General features: G+C 33.0%; 1 protein-coding gene across 1 annotated transcript in view; it reads right to left on the minus strand.

The window, feature by feature from the left end:
* LOC136043788 (uncharacterized) overlaps positions 1-20,249 on the minus strand; it is a 98,013-nt gene extending 77,764 nt beyond the window's left edge. The window contains exon 1 of the mRNA XM_065728703.1: positions 19,826-20,249. Coding sequence (XP_065584775.1) covers positions 19,826-20,209 — 384 coding nt within the window. The 5' untranslated portion in view covers positions 20,210-20,249. The remainder of the gene's footprint in view (positions 1-19,825) is intronic.
* Between the last annotated feature and the right edge of the window lie 243 nt (positions 20,250-20,492).

The following is a 20,492-nucleotide window of genomic DNA, read 5'->3' on the forward strand; positions in this document are numbered from 1 at the left end:
TAAAGCAATAAAACCCTATACGCAAGTGTTAATTCTTCTTGTAAGCCCATGTGTTGGGTGGTCACCTTTGAACTATTTATATGATTTATAGTTTTAAATGTTCGGTGTGTGACGACTTATACTTATTTACAACACGACTGCCTGTCCATAGATAATTCTTTTTGTTAGAATATGTATGGCTATACTCTTTGACATATGTAATTTGATGGATGGGTTGGTTTAAGGCCTCTATAAATTACTATTCTATATTAATTATTAAAGTAGGTAAGAGTCTCCTATTCTCCTTCTCTCTTTCTTTTTGGTTGTTATTTCTTATGTTCGGTTGTGTGATATGCGTTTGTATCTCTGTTTATCCTGTTACATTTGTGATTTCTTTTTTCACTTTAATTAAAAAAAAATAAATTAATACTTATTTTGATGCAAAACAAAATGTAAAGTGTGAGTACAGTATAAAAAGTGAATGAATGATAACCTGTTTGACTTTTACGTTACAAAAGACAGATGACTAAGATTGAAATAAAATAAAAATGAAAATAAAGGATGCAAATTTTTTTAATTTAAAAGCAACTACTTCAAAATCATACCATATTTATCATTCTTATCTCTTTTTTATAAATTTGACATCAATAAAAAAGCTGACTTTATTGAATACAAAATTTATTTATCTCCTTTTCAAGTTGTGAAAATAGACAGATGTCTTCAGAAAAAAAGGCAATTGCCAAATACGAATAGAAGATGGTAATATTGGTAAGAAACATGTCAAATTATTTTTTAAAATATAAAAAATTGAATAGATTGAGCAACAAAAATTTGAAGTGGTCAAAAGGTTCCCAAAGCTGAGATTATATAAAGCCAGAGCTTGTAAATATATAAATATATATATATATATATATATATATATATATATATATATATATATATATATATATATATATATATATATATATATATATATATATATATATATATATATATATATATATATATATATATATATATATATATATATATATATATATCTGGAACTTTAGCATTCTGAACTGATACAGAGCATCTAGCTCTACTTGTGGTAGCTCCCAATCAAGCAAAAATAAATTATAATACTTATCAAGATCTGGAAAGTAAAAAATACACATCTAGAAGAAGAGAAAAAGGACAGAATAGCTGCAGAGAGGCAGTCAAAATGTCTAAAGAAATAAGTAAACAGGCCAAGGGAAACTATAGAGAAAAACTTAATATGCTTGTCTTATATTTAAAACCAAAGTTTGAAGCCTTCTTATATTCAAAACTAAACATATTTTGGTCATTTTCAAAAGCTCAGAGAGGGCGTTTATTTGAAAGGTGGCCTTTGAGACAGATCACTTAGTCTTCCAGACAAAAATTAGAAAAATTTATTTTACGTGATTTTCCTCACAAAGTTCAATCTGAAAAGCCAAATGTTTTGATCAAATTACCATTTAAAAAAGATTTCTTTGCTGCATAAGCAAACGAAAAAAAATAAAAGGAAGAAATTTATTGAACTAAACTACAATAAACAAATGCAGTTAAATAGTTTGAGTCCAATTCACATGTATCAATGACTTATTTCGTGTGATCGAAAAATCTAGAAAAATAGAAAGAAAAGAAACGCATAAATGAGAAAAAACTCGCAGGTTCAGTCTGCAAAAGTTGAGGATAATATTTTGAGAGGACTCAAAACCCTATAAAAAAAGAGCATAGGGGAATGACGATGTCTCAGAATCCTTTGGGATTAAAATAAGACGGCTTATAAAATAGAATTCAATGAGCTAAAATATGCTGTGGAAAAGTCGGGAAGCATTGAATTTCGGGTTGGATTGAAGGGTTTGGTCCTTTCAACTCAAAGGAAAATTTAGTCTTTCTTAGGAGAAAGAACACCTCCAGGAGGGGGCAATGAATAATGGACTGTCTGTTAAACAGACAATTGATGAGCTAGTTTTGACTTCTTTACCGAGAATTTGCTTTACTAATCTGGAATTCTTGGGATGTACCCTCTACCTGTCACTTTATTTTTGACCTAAAATTTTACCCAGTAGCGACTTTTCCTGTTCTTACTCCTAATTGGAATCGACAAAATTTTCTAAGCACACTATCCCTTGAGCCACGTATCAAAGGATATTTTTTATTTGGCATGGAAATGTATTAGTCATTCGAATATTCCAGTGGAGGGGGTGTCAAAAAAATCAATCCCGGCTCTATTTGTTTTACTTTATTTTCCTGTACCACATATAATTTTTGGGACCCTTGTATTCTCGGCCGTGGATGATTCCAGACTATACCAATGGAAAATTAACGTTTCAATTAAGATATTGATTTTTTCATTGCTGGATATGAAAGGGCTAGTTAATACAGTAATTTTTTGTTTGCTATTATCCTAGAATATCCCATAACCTGACTCTCCAGTTTTCTTGTGCACACTGCTGCAAACATTCTGATTGAGGCAGACTCAAACCTATAAGATTACTTTCGGTTTTGATAAGTTTCTATTATTCTAGGCGATTGGAAGGTTTAATTACACTCTGATTAGGCCAGAACACTGCTTGATTAGATTGCTACGATTATTTTTGGCTAGTCTTGAAGAATTCGATTCGCAAAAATCTCAAACCACGTGCTGATGCCCGTTATTCTAGACCATGGTTGTTCTGCAATGGAAACCTATGGATAGTTACAGACTTGGAGCCACACTCTAGAATTAGCAACATAGGTATTGCTCAGATAAGGGAGAAAGAAGGCACATGAAACTGTAAAGTTGACGTTTATTGTCTTATATTTCTTAAGGTGGGCCAACGTGGCACATGGATCATCTTTTTTCTTCTGGACAAGGTGTTTATGATATGCCCTTTTTTTGGGGAAAATAATATATTTCTTGTTTTATTTGATATGCTTGTGGTATCATTTGAAAGTAAAAAAGAAATTCTCGTTGCTAAGGCGGTCCTTTCACAATAGCTAAAGTTCCAAATTAAAATTTGTGTCAGGCTGATCTTGGGAATTGAAAGACAATGTTATGCTAAAAATTCATTGTATTTAAACTCCAATTTATTAAATTTTTACTTGCCATTCCGGGGTGTACTCTGACACAAATTCTTCTTATATAAAGATAGGTATTTTGCTTTTAATTCGTTTTCAGACCTCGGAGATCGCTTATAGACTTCAGAGTTAATTGTTTATGTTAATGAGGAGTTTTTTTGGAGTTAAAATTGGAAAATATTCAGTTATTTTCTTCAGCTCTACAATATTTTTCCTTGTATAATTGTCAACTCTACACGACTTCAGAATGACAAATGGCAAATTTGGACTATGTTTGAGGACGTAGGCCTTCTGCATGATTGACATTCGAGACTTTTTCCTTTGGGATCTTTCTTTTACTCTTCATTGTTAATCGAGTCTACATAAGTGATTCAGTCAGTGAATTTGTTTTGCTCTTCTAATGTGTATAACTCTTAATCGATGTGGTTGCCAATCAATCTATCTATCTATATAACTATTTGCTTGTTGTAAATTTTAAATTATTTAAATTTAAATAGTTTAAGTAAAGATGTACAACTATATATACACTTCTATTAAACTTCTTTTCAGGTTGTCTTCTTTTACTTACTCAGCAACAGGACATGGCCTTATGCGCTCAGCGGATAGACCGGTCAAATTAAAACATATGTGAGCAATCTTTTAAACGATTTTAGGATAATTAGTAAGGCTTACATTCATTTCTCATTGCGATACAGGTTTCAATGTCTCATCTGAAAGCGAGAACACAAACTAGGCACAAGTCAATCAGACCAAAATCAGATGAATGACATTCAGAGAACAATCGGATCAGATCAACAATTTAAGTCTCTACCATCTCTCACTTGTTATTATGACGTGGAAAGAAGTGACAAAACGCTATCAACCGCAAAGACAAAATCCGTTAATTAGTCCTTGGAAGGGTTAGGATAAAGATTGTCAAAGACATGGATATATTTAATTAATATATCTCAGAATAAAATAATGTAACACCATAAAACAGCCCATTGAATTATATCAGTAACAATAGTAGCAAACACTAGTAAAACCAGCAACAGTTAATGCACTCGGTCTGTAAGAAAAAAACAGCAACAAATAATGCATTAGGTTTGCCTCTTATTCTTACAAGACCTAAAAGTACTGCCCCATCCCATGTAATAGCAGATTTAATCACATTAAAAATTCTCCACAGATCACAACGAAACAAGTAACAAAAAAATATTGCAAAAAAAAAAAAAAAAAACAGGATTAGTGATTAAAACTGGAACCAGAAGACGAGGCGTTACATGAAATGTTCTGATTAGCTCTACAAGGCGATAAGACATCCCATCATTAGTTTTTAGTTTTAAGTGTTTATTAGAGAAGACAATCCTGCCCAAAGCTTGGAAAAATAACACCTGATTGATTCTAGAAAAAAGAGTAAGGCTTTGAAATATTCCCTGGAAGAGAATTCAAATGCCTGTGGGCACTATCAATCTTTTGGCTACGAAAATTTACTTGTAGAGGAGAAAACAATATTTCTAGTGACTGATACCATAACTAGAGACAGGTTTATCAGGTTTTCATCTCTTATCAATATTAGCGACAATATTTGAAGAAGCTCAATTTTGGAGCTTGGTCTAAGTAAGCTTTTTAAAATACAGGTTATGTACATAGATTCAAGATATATCTAAGAAAATAGACCAAAAAGAAACCTGAACTAAAGAAAAGAAATTACACTATTTGAATCAAGACTTAGATTCCAAAAATATTTGAAGAGCAAGTCCCCATTGTTGTGTTTAAGGATGTTATTGAGAGGCGTTATTAGCGGAATACTTTATAACATAGAGATATACAAATACTACTACTACTACTAATAACTCACTGCAGCACCAAGCCACCTGAGGCCAACACAGCTACACACGTTCCTCCTCCAACCTAATCTATTTAAAACCTCCCTCTTTACACCCTCCCAGGAAGTTCCCATTTTCTTTAAACCTTTATTTATGACATCCTCCCAACCCACACAAGGACGACCTGCTTTCCGTGTAGCCCCAGCTGGTTGGCCGAAAAGGAAAATCTTCGGAAATCTATCATCCTTCATCCGTAGAACTTGGCCTAGCCATCTCAACCTTTATTTCATTGTAGCCCCAGAAAGCGGGATTGAACCACACTTTTCGTAAGACCTACTGTTTTAAATGCGGTCAGTCAGCCAGGTACCCAGAACAATCCGTAGTTAATTTCTCTGGGAAACATCTAGTAAATTTTCATCTTCTATTCGGAGTTTCCATGCTTCTGAGCCATATTTGAGCACTGTCATCATTGTAGCTTCCAATATTCGAATCTTGGTTTGTAGACTTATCTTTCTATTCTTCCAAACTTTTTTTAACTGTAAAAAAACACCCTGAGTATTAGCTATTCTACTTTTAACATCTTCACTGCTCCCACCATCTTTACTAATAATACTACCAAGGTAACTGAAGCTCCCAACCTGATCAATCTTTTCGTTACCTAATGTCACCTGTTCATCTTCACCTATTCCTAGCCTTAGTGACTTAGTCTTTTTAACATTAATTTTCAGGCCTATTTTAGCACCCTGAACTCACAAAACCTCTAAAAATTCATTTATTTTGATCAAACTTTCATTTAATATGCTTAAATCATCAGCATAATCTAAGCCCAGGAGCGTTCTTCCTCCCCATTTGATTCCATGGTTTCCAATTGCCCTTTCTGTGCTCCTTAAGACGAAGTCCATCAAAATAATTCATATGAAGGGGGATAGAATACAACCCTGCTTAACTCCTTATTTTATACAGAACCAGCTGTCAACCTCATTTCCTACCTAAACCGCAGCAGTGTTATTCTCGCATATAGCGCAGATCACTTTAATGTATTTTTCTGGTATACCATATAATGATAAGACCTTTGTTAACGCTTTTCTATCAACAGAATCGAAAGCTTGCTCATAATCGATAAAACTAAGGACCAAAGGTGTTTGAGAATGAAGGCAGTTCTCAGTTATTAACTAAAGAGTGAAAATATGGTCGACATATCCTCTGCCTTTTCTAAAATCGCGTTGTTCTTCCCTTTAAACTTTGTCTACAGCATGTCTCAGTCTAAAAAGTATCATATTACTCAGTAATTTGCTACCTACAAGACCAGAATAATGCCTCGATAGTTACGACACTCACTCTTGTCACCTTTCTTATACAGTGGTTTAATTAAGGCTTTCCTAAAATCCTTGGGTTCCCTTTTTTCAAAAATCTTGTTCAGAATCTTCAGTAGCTTATTCCTAACCTCACAGCCACCATATTTAAAAAACTCATTAATCATACTATCAACACCTCTGACCTTATTATTTTTTAATCCTTTTAGTACTGTCGGTAATTCTTCCTCACTAAACAAATCTTCCTTCACATCCAAGGTATCAAAAACCTTTTCATTTTCATCTACATCTTTTCCTGCAACTGTATCTCGGTTTAGGACATTCTCAAAATGTGCCACCCATCTTTCTTTAACTTTTTCCTTATCACTAATTGTCGCCCCATTTCTATCTTTAACTGGGACTAGTCCAGATTGGCTACTCCCTTTCAATTTATCACATGCCAGTATAATATTTTACTATTATACCGTCTAGCCGCATCTTCCAGATCCTCAGCAATTTTATCCATGGATTCCACTTCACATCTGCTTAGTTCATATTATAATGCTTTCTCCACTTTCTTTACATTCCTTATGTTTTCATATGACGAATCACTCAGATAATTCTTATACGAACCCCTTCTACTCTCCATTAAACCTAAAGCTTTTTCACTAATATTCCTAGTTGGAGTCTTAGCACTCTTCCCTAGGACACCATCAGCAACTTCACAAATTGTTTTTCTGAAATTGTATATGTATACAAATACACAATTCAATATACAATACTTGACTACTGAAGTATTGACGTCAGCTATTAAGTGTGTTTTTTAAGCTAAGTTAGAATTTTGGGTCCCATATAGTAGTGATATTAAGGTAAGGGGACAGGAGAGGCATTCTTCCGGGTACAAATTTTATGGGGGTGAATAATTTTCAAATGAAAAATCCAGTGGTCAAAACTGTTTTGCAATTTTAGAAAGTTTATTCTTATGAAAATCAAGTAGAGGGTACAGTTAATAAATAAAATTAATTAGTAAACTATTAATTAATTAGTAAACTAAAATGAAAATAATTCATTAATTAGTTCAATAAAAATAAAGCAGAAAAATAAAGATAATTAAATGGTAAGGCTAATTGAATTAAAATAATTAACGAATATAAACATATGATTGAATATAATGTGAAAACTGATAAAAGCTAGATTTTTTGCTGCAAGTTTTGATTTACAAGAGAGGCTGCAGCCGCTACAGGTCGAGCATTATGAAATTGAGGTTGAACCCACTGTGCCAGCACAGACAATACTTATGTGTTGATCTAGAATGAAATCTTACTTTGGCTCAAAACAAGGCTCTAGGCACAAATTAAGGCCGTTCAATTTTCGAAATTCTATGTATGCTTCACTCTCTAAGTTTATATTGGAACTTTCTGGGTTTCGCTATGTATTTTGTGAAAAGAAAAGATTTTTTCTCAGACCAAGAGCAGTAAAATAAGCGAGCTCCAATTTGAGCTATATTGTAAACCTTTCTAATTATGTTTTTTAAGGGATCTATAGCAAACCTCATTCCATTTACAGCTGTATTGCGGACCTGTACTACATCCCATTTCTGAGTTACAACTGTTACCCACTGTTAATAATAAAAACTGTTTATTATGTATAATTGATTTTAGTCCTAAATATTTATGAATACACCAAACTCCAATTTAAAAAATGTTTCATCTCTCCATAAAAGTTTGATTTACTTGCTCACAATAACATATCCGGGATTTTTTTTCCGGAATGGGATGAAAGGTAACAAAAGTTTTTTTTAGAAATTCATCAATAATTTGTATTTATTAATTTTTTTCGATGGGACGAGGTTAACACCCACTAGTTCCCTTCCTTTGATAGGGCCTTGCACACGCTGCTTAAAAAATTTTAGTACTCCAATTAACTGAGAAAAATGGTCGCTATGTACGCTACAAAAGTGGAAGTGGTACTCTTGAATTCTAAAAAATCGTTTCACGACAATTTGTTTCACCAGAAAAGTGCTTTGTCGGTGTAGCTGACAAAGGATTTTTCAGCACATTAAGTAGCCTAGGCAATGTAAATCAAGTTGTTTCTCAATATTTTATATAACTAGCTTCAAATATTTGTAGAAATTTTAATGTTTACGTTTATTAAATTAGAATAGATTAGAGAAATATTCCAAATAGGAATATTTTCCATTTTTAAAGCAAGCCTAAATCACTCTCTAAGAATCACTGAGTAATATTATCATTCAGACCTGCTGATCTAATCTGACACTAGCAAATTCAGAAATGTAAATATGATTTTTTCTATCTACAAAACCATGTTGCATTATTGAATAGGATACATAAGTGATGAATCAGGAATATTTGTATGTCTTCAAAAAGAAAACAAAAAATGAGAAATTAAATGGAAAAATTAGCGAAAGGATATAGTTTTAGTTTTTCACTTACGTTTTCAAATAAAAGTATAACAGTTTAAAATAGAGATGAAAAAATCTAATCGACAGTGAATTCCTCCTACCAACTATTGAACTTTTTCCAGACTGAGGTGCCGACTATACTCTACACATACGTTTCGATCTGAAGTAAGATAATGACCGTGTTTTAGTACCTTCACACTGCACGAGCATGCTCAGATTTTATCTGATATGGTCAATATAACATTTTTCTCTACTCAAACTGTATATATTTTTGTTTATTTCTGAGAGTGAATGGGTATGACACTCTCTTTTAGCACTAAATAATTTTTGCGAAATTTCAACAAATACTCACATAAAAATTGTCCTGTAAAGAGTTTGGTGACACTCCCCTGCTCCCTATTTCATATCTCTATTGTGTGTTTGTACATAGTATACCTTCATACCTGCTAGCACGCTTTGGGCAATCTATTTCCAATTTAAGATTTTAAAAATAACAACGTATTTGGAACCTGTCACTTTACAACCTCTGGATAAATAGACTGTTCATGTTGGTTTAGTTTATTTGAAGGCTCATGTGCTCACCATTGTCAAAATCGTCGCTCAAGGGCGAAGCTCAAGTTAATTATGGGGACACTGATATATTATTATTAAAAGTTAAGACTGGAAATTGATAAGACGATTTTGACAATGGTGAGCACATGAGCCTCCAAATAAACTAAACCAACATGAACAGTCTATTTATCCAGAGGTTGTAAAGTGACAGGTTCCAAATACGTTGTTATTTTTAAAATCTTAAATTGGAAATAGATTGCCCAAAGCGTGCTAGCAGGTATGAAGGTATACTATGTACAAACACACAATAGAGATATGAAATAGGGAGCAGGGGGTGTCACCAAACTCGTTACAGGACAATGTGGGAACGCCCTCCCCCCAGCCATTGGAGCTCACAAATATTGTAATATAATTCAAAAATGATTCATTTTTGAAATTTTCTTCATAGCACTGCCACCGGCAAGGTTTTATTTGCTTATTATAATTTTTTCTCTTATAAAAGTATCATATTGAAGTCTACGATCATTTCACAATTAATATGTGAAATATTAATCTGCAATGATTGGAGCATGTAACTGTAGGGTCGATCCCAAAGTCATAATAACTCCTATTGTGCAAATACTACCACATTTTTCCAAAGCCCGAATAGAAAATGAGTTTAAAGGTCTCTTTTTCAACCTTTGTTATTGCCTCAGAACGTTTCTTAAGAAAGTCTCAGTAAACGGCTTCAGGAACGGCTTTTGGTTGAATTAGAGGGCTTTATGAATCTTTAAGACATGGAAAATGTTGGCACGAATTCAGCGCAACAGAATAATATGTACAACAATGCTCACTCACAGTCTCGCTTCGACAGACTTCGGCAAAATGATTTGGCTTCCTACCCTGTGAGCATCTTTCACATTTTGCTGGGCAAACAAGTTTAAGAGAGGATGTTCCACCACAGAAGTAGCATTCTTCATTTTTTGGAACATTACTTGCCAACTCTCCCCGACTTCTCCCCATCTCCTGGGTTCTGCATCTTAAAATAGCATTTTCTATTGTCAATGAGTCACCTTCAGCCAGTAGTTTCTCCCTGACTGCCTGGTTTTTGATTCCACAAAAATTCCATCTCGAATCATCTCGTGCCGTCCCTTATACAGACATGATTTACCTAATGTCTTTAAGTCTGTAATGTACTATTCGACACTTTCACCTTCTGACTGGTCCCATACTTGGAAGAGAAAACTTGCAAAGACAGTCTTTTTCTTTGGACTGGCGTATTTCCAGAAGTGTTTTAGGAGAATTTCTATTTTTTGAGCTTCACCATCCTTAAGCTCAAAGGTATTGAATATTTCTCTGCCTTTTTCCCCATTCCAGATCAGAAGATATGCGCAAACAAACTTTTTAGTTTTTTCTGCAAGAAGTCTGATGAACATCAGCTCGAAATGCTGTGACTCCATTCTTCAGCAAGGTAGCTACCATCCCAGTTTATGCTTGGCTGCTGGTCCTTCATAGTGATTTAGGGATCGCACTTCTGACACCATTCAATGTTTGTAATACTAAGGTATATTGACCCAGGCTACCTATAAAATAAAGCAACGTATCAGCGCAACACAAGTATTACGTAAGCAAAGCATATTACAGGCACATCAGGGAAATAAGCACAAGCATGGCGGAATGCTACACAGGGAACGTTATTATGCTGAACAGAAATATAAATCTAAGGAAAATAAAATCTTCTCTTCGAAAAATTTTAAGCACTAGAATGCATTATTTTTAGTTGTTAACCTGAAGAAAATGTCTTATTTCTTAATTATTTCCCTAGAGTACCCTTCATATTGAGGGCCTCTTGATTCTCTCTCATTATTAATCTTGGGATTAAGCCTCTAACCCTCCCCCCCCCCCAAAAAAAAAAACTTCTTCTTAGAGGTAATAGTGGAATAGCAGATGTCAAAATACCTCATTTTCAAAGGAGTACTAATAGCGAAAAGCATGGTGAAAAGTTCACATCTTTTAGCACCAAATGGGCACAAAAGCAGCTTGAAAATTTTGAAACGTCCTTAATAGTCTGTAAACCTTAGATTAGTCTTAGATCCTCAGTGTTTTAATAGTCCAACAAATTTATCTCACATAAAAGTTTAGTTTTTGCCTTTAAAGTATGATGAAAAGTTCATTTTCCAGAAGTTCCCCCACCCTGATATTTCCTTCCATTATTAAGTTGACAAAAGAAACATATTTGTGGCAATGCACTCAATTTCTTCTCCCTAAAAAAGTTCCCCCTAAATAGTAAAAGAATAAGTTTTCAACATGCTTGATTGGTCAAGAAAAAACACTACTTATTACTAGGATAATGGATTACTTTAAGATATTTTGGGGGGAGACTGAAGGGATATGTCCTCAAAACTACTGAAAGAGGCCCCATTCTCTAATAGTCAACTAAAAGAAATGAAAATTAGCCAGAAAAATATTAACTTTTTAGGTCTAAAAAATAAGCTTTATATGAAATACTACTAAATTTTACTTACTTTAAGTCTAGCAGCTCCACCTTGGTTGGAGGGTGTAGAGAGCCTTACAATATCTTAATAATTGGGAGGGGGTGAAAGAAGGACACGAATCTTCACTATACATAGTGGCCATAGAGAGCCTGGGAATTTCACAGTATATAGGCCCAACAGATCATAAGGGTCAAGCATGCATGGTGACTGAAGGTCTTTTTGGAGACACAGAGGGGCTGCCGGTATCACCATGTATAGGGACCGCGGTCTCATTGCTTTGCATAATCCTGAGTTGTTATGATAAGGGAGAGCATTGGTCAACGTAAAAAAAAAAAATTTTATTGTTTCATGTTGCGAATTTTATTTTATTATTATTATATTATTCTGTTTTTTAATTTATGGTAATTTTTCTTATAAAAAGAAACGTACTCTGTTAAAATATATTTTTTCTCATATAAATTTATCAGCTCTTTAAAAGTTTGTAGTTTACTTTTCATAAATATCTCACACTCATTGTTTCCAATCCACCTTAAAGGGGGGATAATTATACCGATTCGAAAATTTCGATGCGTAAACCATTGCTCTATGAGAGATTTAAACTTTCCTAACTTTAGTTAGGGAACAAAAAGATTCGATTTAACGAATATCATAGGTCCTATATAGTAAGGAAAACATTTTCTCGACATTCTTTTCTTGAATTTATTCTAGTGCTTATGCATAGCTGCTCATGCCCTCAAGTATTTAAATAAAATTCTTGTAATAAAATGTTTTTTTTTTTAAATAACTTGAGCCTAAATTCAGCATGACCCCACTTAACTCATTCTTTCCTCCTTTCTATATTCATGTATGAAACCATAGCGTTCACATCGAGCGAGGATAAAACCTTTTCAAAGTAAAGTAAAGAATTCGATCTACCTCAGTATTTTCTTTTATCATCCCCGATTAAATTTGATTTTATTCTTGTTACAAATGTTTCATTCAATGTCAATAGTTAAATATGCCCCTTTTCTTTATCATTGTCAGAAATCCTCCGTCTCCAGCTTATAATGTCAACCTTATATACAATTATTGAAGGTAAGAAATAGTTTTCATTCCCTGCAAGGATAAAAGAAGCTTTTTTCAAAGGAAAGCTTTAAAAATTTACCATAACTCAGCCATCTGAGAAATTTAGTGCTTATTCAAATGGCGATAAAAAAGGTCTTGTACGGACTTCAAAATCGCTTTTCAGGGTAAGCGTGTAGAACCCTGTTTTATTTTTCTAAGCTTTTTTTCAAGATAACTAAATTAGAATCATATGAGATATACACATTATAGACAAAACTAGACAATCACTAAACCTTACGGTTACAACTAGGGCAGATTTCAAATTACTTTAAATTATTGTCAAAAAGGAGGCTTGTTTGCTGTTTTTTAGTATAAGGAATCTAGTCCTTTCATTGATAAAATACACTTTTTTAAGCTTTTTTCGCTAGAAATCGAGGGTGAAGTAGAGCCATAACACACCAATTTTCGATTCTAATATAATAACACAGTGTTCAAATCTGATTACTGGTAAGTACCCTTTCATGCAAATATTAGAAGAGCTACTGTAGATAAGAAATAGGCCATATAGATCATTAAGGGTTTAACTTAGTGTATCTGTTTGTACCTTTTTAGCAGGCTACTTCGATTAACAGGAAAGTGCTTTAAAATAAAAACATAAAAGGTTTATATTTTAAGAAAAAACAAGATTATTCTATCAGCAATAAAACCTATCATGGGTGGAAGGGATTTTGATGTTAATTCAATAAAGACAGATATCGTACCTAAATTTTGTGTAGGGGGTGGGGTATAACAAGATGGAGTCACAAGTATAATAGCAGCTGTTTTCAAAAAAACTTGGTTTACACTATTAATGGTTTAACACACCTTACGCCTTTGTACCACCCAGCTTGAAAGCGATTTTAATAAATATACGGAAAAATAAGATTACTTTTTAGTGAGGGAAGGGTGATGGGTCCTAGATGTTTATTCCATATAAGGAATTTTAGTACCTCAAATTTTTTTGGTAGGGGTATATATATAAGAAAAGGTTTACCTGTTGGCATTTTTTAGCGATATTGTTTTTTTTTATATTGAGATATGTCACTTTCAGAATATAAGAAAAGCTTGATGTAAATTCCATTCTAATAGCTAATTTGTGCCCCCTCCCCCAGAGACAAAGAAATCACTTGGCTTCCACGTTAGAATAGCAGCAGATGTATTCTAGGAAATAACGGGGATTCTTTGTTCTATAGAATCCTTAGTCTCTCCCACTGCTTTATTCATATAAAAGGGCCAAAAATTTGCCTTAATAAATGTCAAATATGTTGGGATGATGTAAGAACAATGTCCTTGTTTGGTTGGAATAGGGCCTCCTGATAGTTTTTAAAAGGAAATCTTAGAAATCTTTAATTATAGTGGCTTTAAAAAAGCATTGAAGTATTTTTAAAGAATATTCAAAGACATTCTGAAGTAAAAAAGCCCAAGCCCGTGCAGTTTTTTTTAAAAAGGAAATTATTAGGAAAAAAGGAAGGAAATCCTAGGATGAAGAAGCCCCGATGAATTTTTAAAGAAAAATTTTAGAAATCCTGAAGTAAACATGTCCTTAGAGCTTTTGAAAGAGAAATTTTGGAAGTATTGGGTGTAAAATCCTGGGGGCCTCATCCTCATAGGTTTTTAATTATAACACCATAAAATTATAACACCCTAAGATTTTTAAAAGGGAAAACTCCTGCATCTCTTAGAAAACATGCCCTCTGACGTAACAACCACAGTAATCGTGAAAATTCTCCCCCTGGCTTTGGTAGGTATTCTTAAAAGAAACTATTAAGCAAAATCCTAGGAAATCATGAAGAATAGAAGCTCTGAACGTTTTAAAAAAGAGCATACTCGGTAACACCAGAAAAAATTTTGATTTAGTGGTTCCCCTGAAGGTTTAAAAAAACAATGGGGTTAAAAAGATTCTTGAATGTTTTTCCCGAACCCTTAGTTTATTAAGAATAACAACTATATGACTATATAATACTGAAGCAACTGAAGCATGATTGCGTCAAACTCATCCCCTAATGCGTAACAGATACCTGAGTTTTTTTTACCTATGATATAACATGCACCTGGTGGCTCTCATGGAATAAGGATGATACTGGCCACTTGACGTGCTGTCCCCTTCACAACCTCCACTCACCTTGGTAGTAATATTATTAATAACGGTGGTACCAGTGGAAATGTTAAAAGTATAATTGCCGGGATTTATGGTGTTTTTTTTAAAGTTAAGAATGTGTAAAAATAAGAAATTAAGATTGTAAGCCAAGATTGAAATTTGGTAAAATAAAGTGATGACGGGGGCCTTTTTTCCTTCGTCATAATATGAAGTCAATCCCCTTGATAATTTTTTGATATTTGATTTTACTACCAGGAAAAATGTCGAACTTGTGACTTCGACAAATTTATCTTATGTGACTAAGAAAATAAATAAGTGGTGATATGTCTTGCCAATGTGCTTCTTGAAATTTATCATGATTAATATTTCCTCTAGAAAATGGTGTGTGAGCATACTGTATTAATTTCTTACATTACTATAGACCACATATGGCTGATACACCATCAACCATGGAACGTTGGTGGTATAGCAAACGTTAATCATATGTCTTCTGTACCTTTAAAAGGACATATACTCGAAGGGTGAACTTTTAATAGTTTAGATCAAAGTCTTAAGATAGGGATACCATCCAAATTAGTGTTTAAGTGAAATACATTTTCCTTACGGGAAAAAATACCTTTGGTATCTATGAGGATTAACCAGATCTCTGATTTTCAAGATACGATTGAAGAGTAATGATGTAACTATTAAAGATATTCTGCAGCTTAAACCATGTCGAATAACTTGTTCTAAATGCGAAGTAAAACTTGAATTCAGCTCGCCACTATTTTTAAAATATTGACCTAAAATAGAATCCAAACATATTTAACGTGCAACATGTTGACCCTTTGCAATCTGATATGGTAATAAATATTTTTTGAAAGAATTGTTCTAGTGGAGCCATCAGGTCTACTCTCTGATATTTTCCATATTACCTAGAGGGCTAATTTAACCTACGGCTCATATTATTCTTAAATAAATAGATTAACTTATTTTGCTAAATCTCTGAATCAGAATATGCATCAAACTCAGAGACAAGATAATCAATAACTATTATCGTATCTCGTGCCTTTTTTTACGTGAAATGCAATACCTTATGTAAATCTGGTCTATCTATCGTTCATCATCATGTAAAATAGTTGATGTGTTTTCTTACACACATGGATAGTAACGACTAATGAAAAACACAGAAAACACAACGAAAATATTCCTTTTAAGACGTCTAGAGAACAGTTATCGTTGTACACCAAAACATTATAGATGCAAATAAAAATCAACAGGAAGATATAAAAGACAAGCCATAAAATAAATACTACAATTAAAAACATATCTTAGTGTTTGTTCTTGAGTTTTATTTCTTCTATTATTATTTGAACTTTTTCCTATATTTTAATTTAAATTTTCAATATTAATTCTATCTTAAATAGAATAGATGGATAGATAGAATTCTATCTTAATTCTATCTCTATAATCTTCCATTTTATCATGATTAGTGAGTGTGGTTCATTGTTTATTTACGAAAAGATGTATTTACGTCAAATTTCATATGGTTATTTCTATTTTAAGTACTTGTTTTTGTTTAAACAATACGCTAGTCTAGTAGTTAATCATTAATTTTCACAACAGTTCTATGCAAGGAGAGTAATTCCCATTTTTTATCGTTTCCACCTTAGTCTTTGTGTAAAAACTAGAAGCAAAATGTCTCATCTAAAGAGTGAAAAATAGGCTCTCCTCAATAACAAATCAATTTCTCATATATAGTCTCCAGTGTAGAAGAGGTAAGATTTTGCTCTAGTCGTATGATGAAAATTCATTGTCGTTTCAATGAGGGATGGTTAAGGCATATCTTATTTTATTCCGTATTCCACAACTTCAAAAATTAGTGTTGAAAAAAAATACCAGATTTAAGAAATTGCCACCCGATCAAGCATGGTCTTGAAGTTTGGGCATTTTGGACAGACGGCAGAAAATTTGCCAGATATTTTCCAAAAGATATTGACAACAGATTTTTTGGTGCCCGGATGGCTGCCCATATTTTAAATAGTAGTTTTTGGGAAAATGCTGTTCCATTCCACTTTCTTTGTCTAATTAAATAAAAAAACAAGTTTTTTTAACTGGAAGTAAGGAGCGACATTAAAACTTAAAACGCACAGAAATCACTTCGTATATGAAAGAGGCTGCTACCTCATCAACGCCCCGTTCTTTACGCTAAAGTTTGACTTTTTCTCTCAATTCTTCTTTTTAAAACAGTAAAAAATTTTAGCGTAAAGAGCGGGGCGTTGATGAGGTAGCAGCCTCTTTCATATACGAAGTGATTTCTGTGCGTTTTAAGTTTTAATGTCGCTCCTTACTTCCAGTTAAAAAAACTTGTTTTTTTATTTAATTTCTGAAAGTTTTTGAATCAATGCATGTTTTGATTTTGGCTCTCCGCAGAGGAATAATCAAAACGAAATTTGTATATATATATTTTTTTTGGCTAAATAGCTTTCTCATAATTTTGATCGAATGATTTTGAGAAAAAACGAGCGGGAGACGAAGCCTAGTTGCCCTCCAATTTACTGGTTAATTAAAAAGGCAACTATAACTTTTAATTTCTTACGAATATTTTTATTGGTAAAAGATTTACGTAAATTATAAATTAGCTTACGTAAAGAACTTTTGTATTCTCATGTTTTTATTACATATATGAGGGGATTCGCCCCATCTTCAGTACCTCGCTTTTTACACTAAAGCTTAAATTTTATCCCAATTCATTAAGAATGACCCCAGAATCACAAAAGCCGTAGAATAAATAGTTGAAATTACTAAAAATACTTTAGCGTAAAGAGCGAGGTATTCGAAGGAGGTGAGCCCCTCATATGGGTAATAATTTCTGTTTGTTTTAAGTTTTATTGCTGTTCCTAACTTCCAGCTGAAAAAGCTTTTTCATATTTATTTTTTAATTGTTTTTTTTTTAATAATGCTAGTAAATCCTGCTCTCCCTTCATGGAAATTTTCTTGTCCCATGACAAATTCTCGATGGAAAGTTCCCCCAGCATATCCCTCTCTTCTCAACCCCTCCCCCCAACCAAAAAAATCCTCCTGAAAACGCCTGTATACTTCCCAATAACCATTACTATATGTAAGCACAGGTCAAAGTTTGTAACTTGTTGCCCCTCCCACGGGGACTGTGGGGGAGTAATTCGTCCCCAACGACATAGTTAAAAGGTTTTTCGACTACATTGAATAAAATGGCCATCTCAGAATTTTGATCCGTTGATTTTGGGAAAATAATTAGCGTGGGAGGGGGCCTAGGTGCCCTCCAATTTTTTTGGTCACTTAAAATGGGCACTAGAACTTTTCATTTCCGTTAGAATGAGCCCACTTGCAACACTCTAGGACAACTGGGTCGATACGATCACCCCTGGGGAAAAAAAAAACAAAACAAAAAAACAAATAAACACGCATCCGTGATCTGCCTTGTGGCAAAAAATGCAAAATTCCACATTTTTGTAGATTGGAGCTCAAAACTTCTACAGTAGGGTTCTCTGATACGCTGAATCTGATGGTGTGATTTCTGTTAAGATTCTATGACTTTTAGGGGGTGTTTTCCCCTATTTTCTAAAATAACGCAAATTTTCTCAGGCTCGTAACTTTTGATGGGTATAACTAAACTTGATTAAACTCATATATTTAAGACCAGCATTAAAATAAGATTCTTTTGATGTAGCTATTGGTATCAAAATTCAATTTTTTAGAGTTTTGGTTACTATTGAGCCGGGTCGCTCCTTCCTACAGTTCGTTACCACGAACTGTTTAAAATATCGGAGTCTTGAGAGTCAATTTTTCAGTGCATTTGATTTTGTAGCACAATAATCCATAAAGGTTCAGAAGAACCCTGAAGACGAAACCTCCCGTTCTGAAGCTTAAGATCTAAATAATGTATGAAAAATATTTTAATTTTTCGACAATTAGCAGTTCTTTGAAATCTTTCACTTAAACATATCTCAGAATTAACTCCAACTGATTTGTTTTTTTTTTTAATCACGTTCAGATCAATAACCCCTGAATCCCTTTGAAAAAATACATTTGATTGATTAGATACCATAAACAGAACTCATAGTTAGCCAATTAAAGATTTAATTAATAGTTTTAGCCTAATGAGTTAAAAAACTACAACGGCTTTTCTGCTGACAGAAAAAAATGGTACTTCTCTGTAATTAAGGAATGAAGTGATAGATTCTACAGAGAACTTTTTCTTATAATGAACACAAAATTAATAATAAAGTGGCGAAAAAAAACTTTCAAGAAGAATTAAAACTATAATTTTCTACAGGATTGAGCTTTGTGGTATGTTGAGGGTTTATTCAATAGTGATAAAATATATTTCTTAGCTGTCACCTTTTTTTCCAAATCTTTTGTGCTTTTTATTTTTGTTGGATCCAGGAACAAATAAGAAAAGAAAGAAAGCTTTAAGGTCAAGCCTTCTCCAGCATATTCAGATTTGTAAAGTCGTGCTCTTTATATGCTTTTTGACAAAGTTTACCTTTTTTCTTCTGTTAACTGATCCCTTAACACAACATATTTCTGCTTACGTGGTTAGTTTTTGTAAGTGAATTTATTACCCAATGAGCCCAAAATCTGTCAATGAAAACATTTCAAGTTATTAGTTATAAAGTACAATATAATGTTTCTTCTTAAAATGAATGGTTAACACAGAAAAACTCTGACAGTTCGTTCAATGATATAATTGTTTTACTTTTTTAGAAGGCAAAAGAAATAATAACACATTTGGATAAGATAAAAAAAAACCTTTAGCTTTTTGATTAAAGACAAAACTTATGAGATTGTTTTAAATGAAATAACAAATTATAAGACAGAAAAAAGAAGCTGGTGTAAAAATGGTAACAAATAGTGAACTTCGACAGTTTTTTCAGAGTCTGGATTTTATCAGGCACAATATATCAAAAGTTATTATCAAAACGAATATATCTTTGAAGGTAAGATTTAAACTCATAAGTATTTATTCACATTAAATAATTATTCAAAAAGAATTTGGTACAAACAAAATAATGATTATGAAAGTCTAGTACCTTTGGTACAAATGTTTCCACTGCTATAAGAGCTTGAACCCAGGGGGCATCTATTTCCTTCTTCAAGCTTTGAATTGATTCTGAAGTATCAGAACTAGAAAGATGACTATCGATCCTCTTGGCAAGATTATATGGCTCCGATGATGGAGCAAGAACTTTTGAAGACCTTATATGTCTGATTAAACATTCACTGTCCATATTCACTTTTTCCAAAACCATCTGTTCAAAAGACAAGCACATTTTTGTATCCTTAAATCTTATGCAAAAAAATAATAAAATACAGAAGGCAAGAATTATATGAAACTTTAATTGTCGAATTTTCCCAAGCATTTGCTTATAGTTACAATACAAAATACCTTTAGGGTATTTATGATTATTAGCCATGGACTTGGTAATTCTAGAGTTACGAAGCTATACTAACAAGTTATGTGCAAAACTGAGCAAAAGCATTGAAATCAGAAGGAGCTACCATTGAATTTAGCTTAATAAGACATCCGGGCTGACAACTTTTCAAAACAGGTTGAAGGCAATAAATAAAAAAGTATATATATTTCCAATGTATGTTTTCATTGAGTAGCAAATAGTTTTTTTGCTCCTGAGCTTGTAGCCAGAATATTTATAAGTCAGTTGGAACTATTCGAGAAGAATTAGTAAAAAAAAATATGAA

This window comes from Artemia franciscana, unplaced genomic scaffold, assembly GCF_032884065.1.
Source record: "Artemia franciscana unplaced genomic scaffold, ASM3288406v1 Scaffold_999, whole genome shotgun sequence".
NCBI classification, from domain to species: Eukaryota; Metazoa; Arthropoda; class Branchiopoda; order Anostraca; family Artemiidae; genus Artemia; species Artemia franciscana.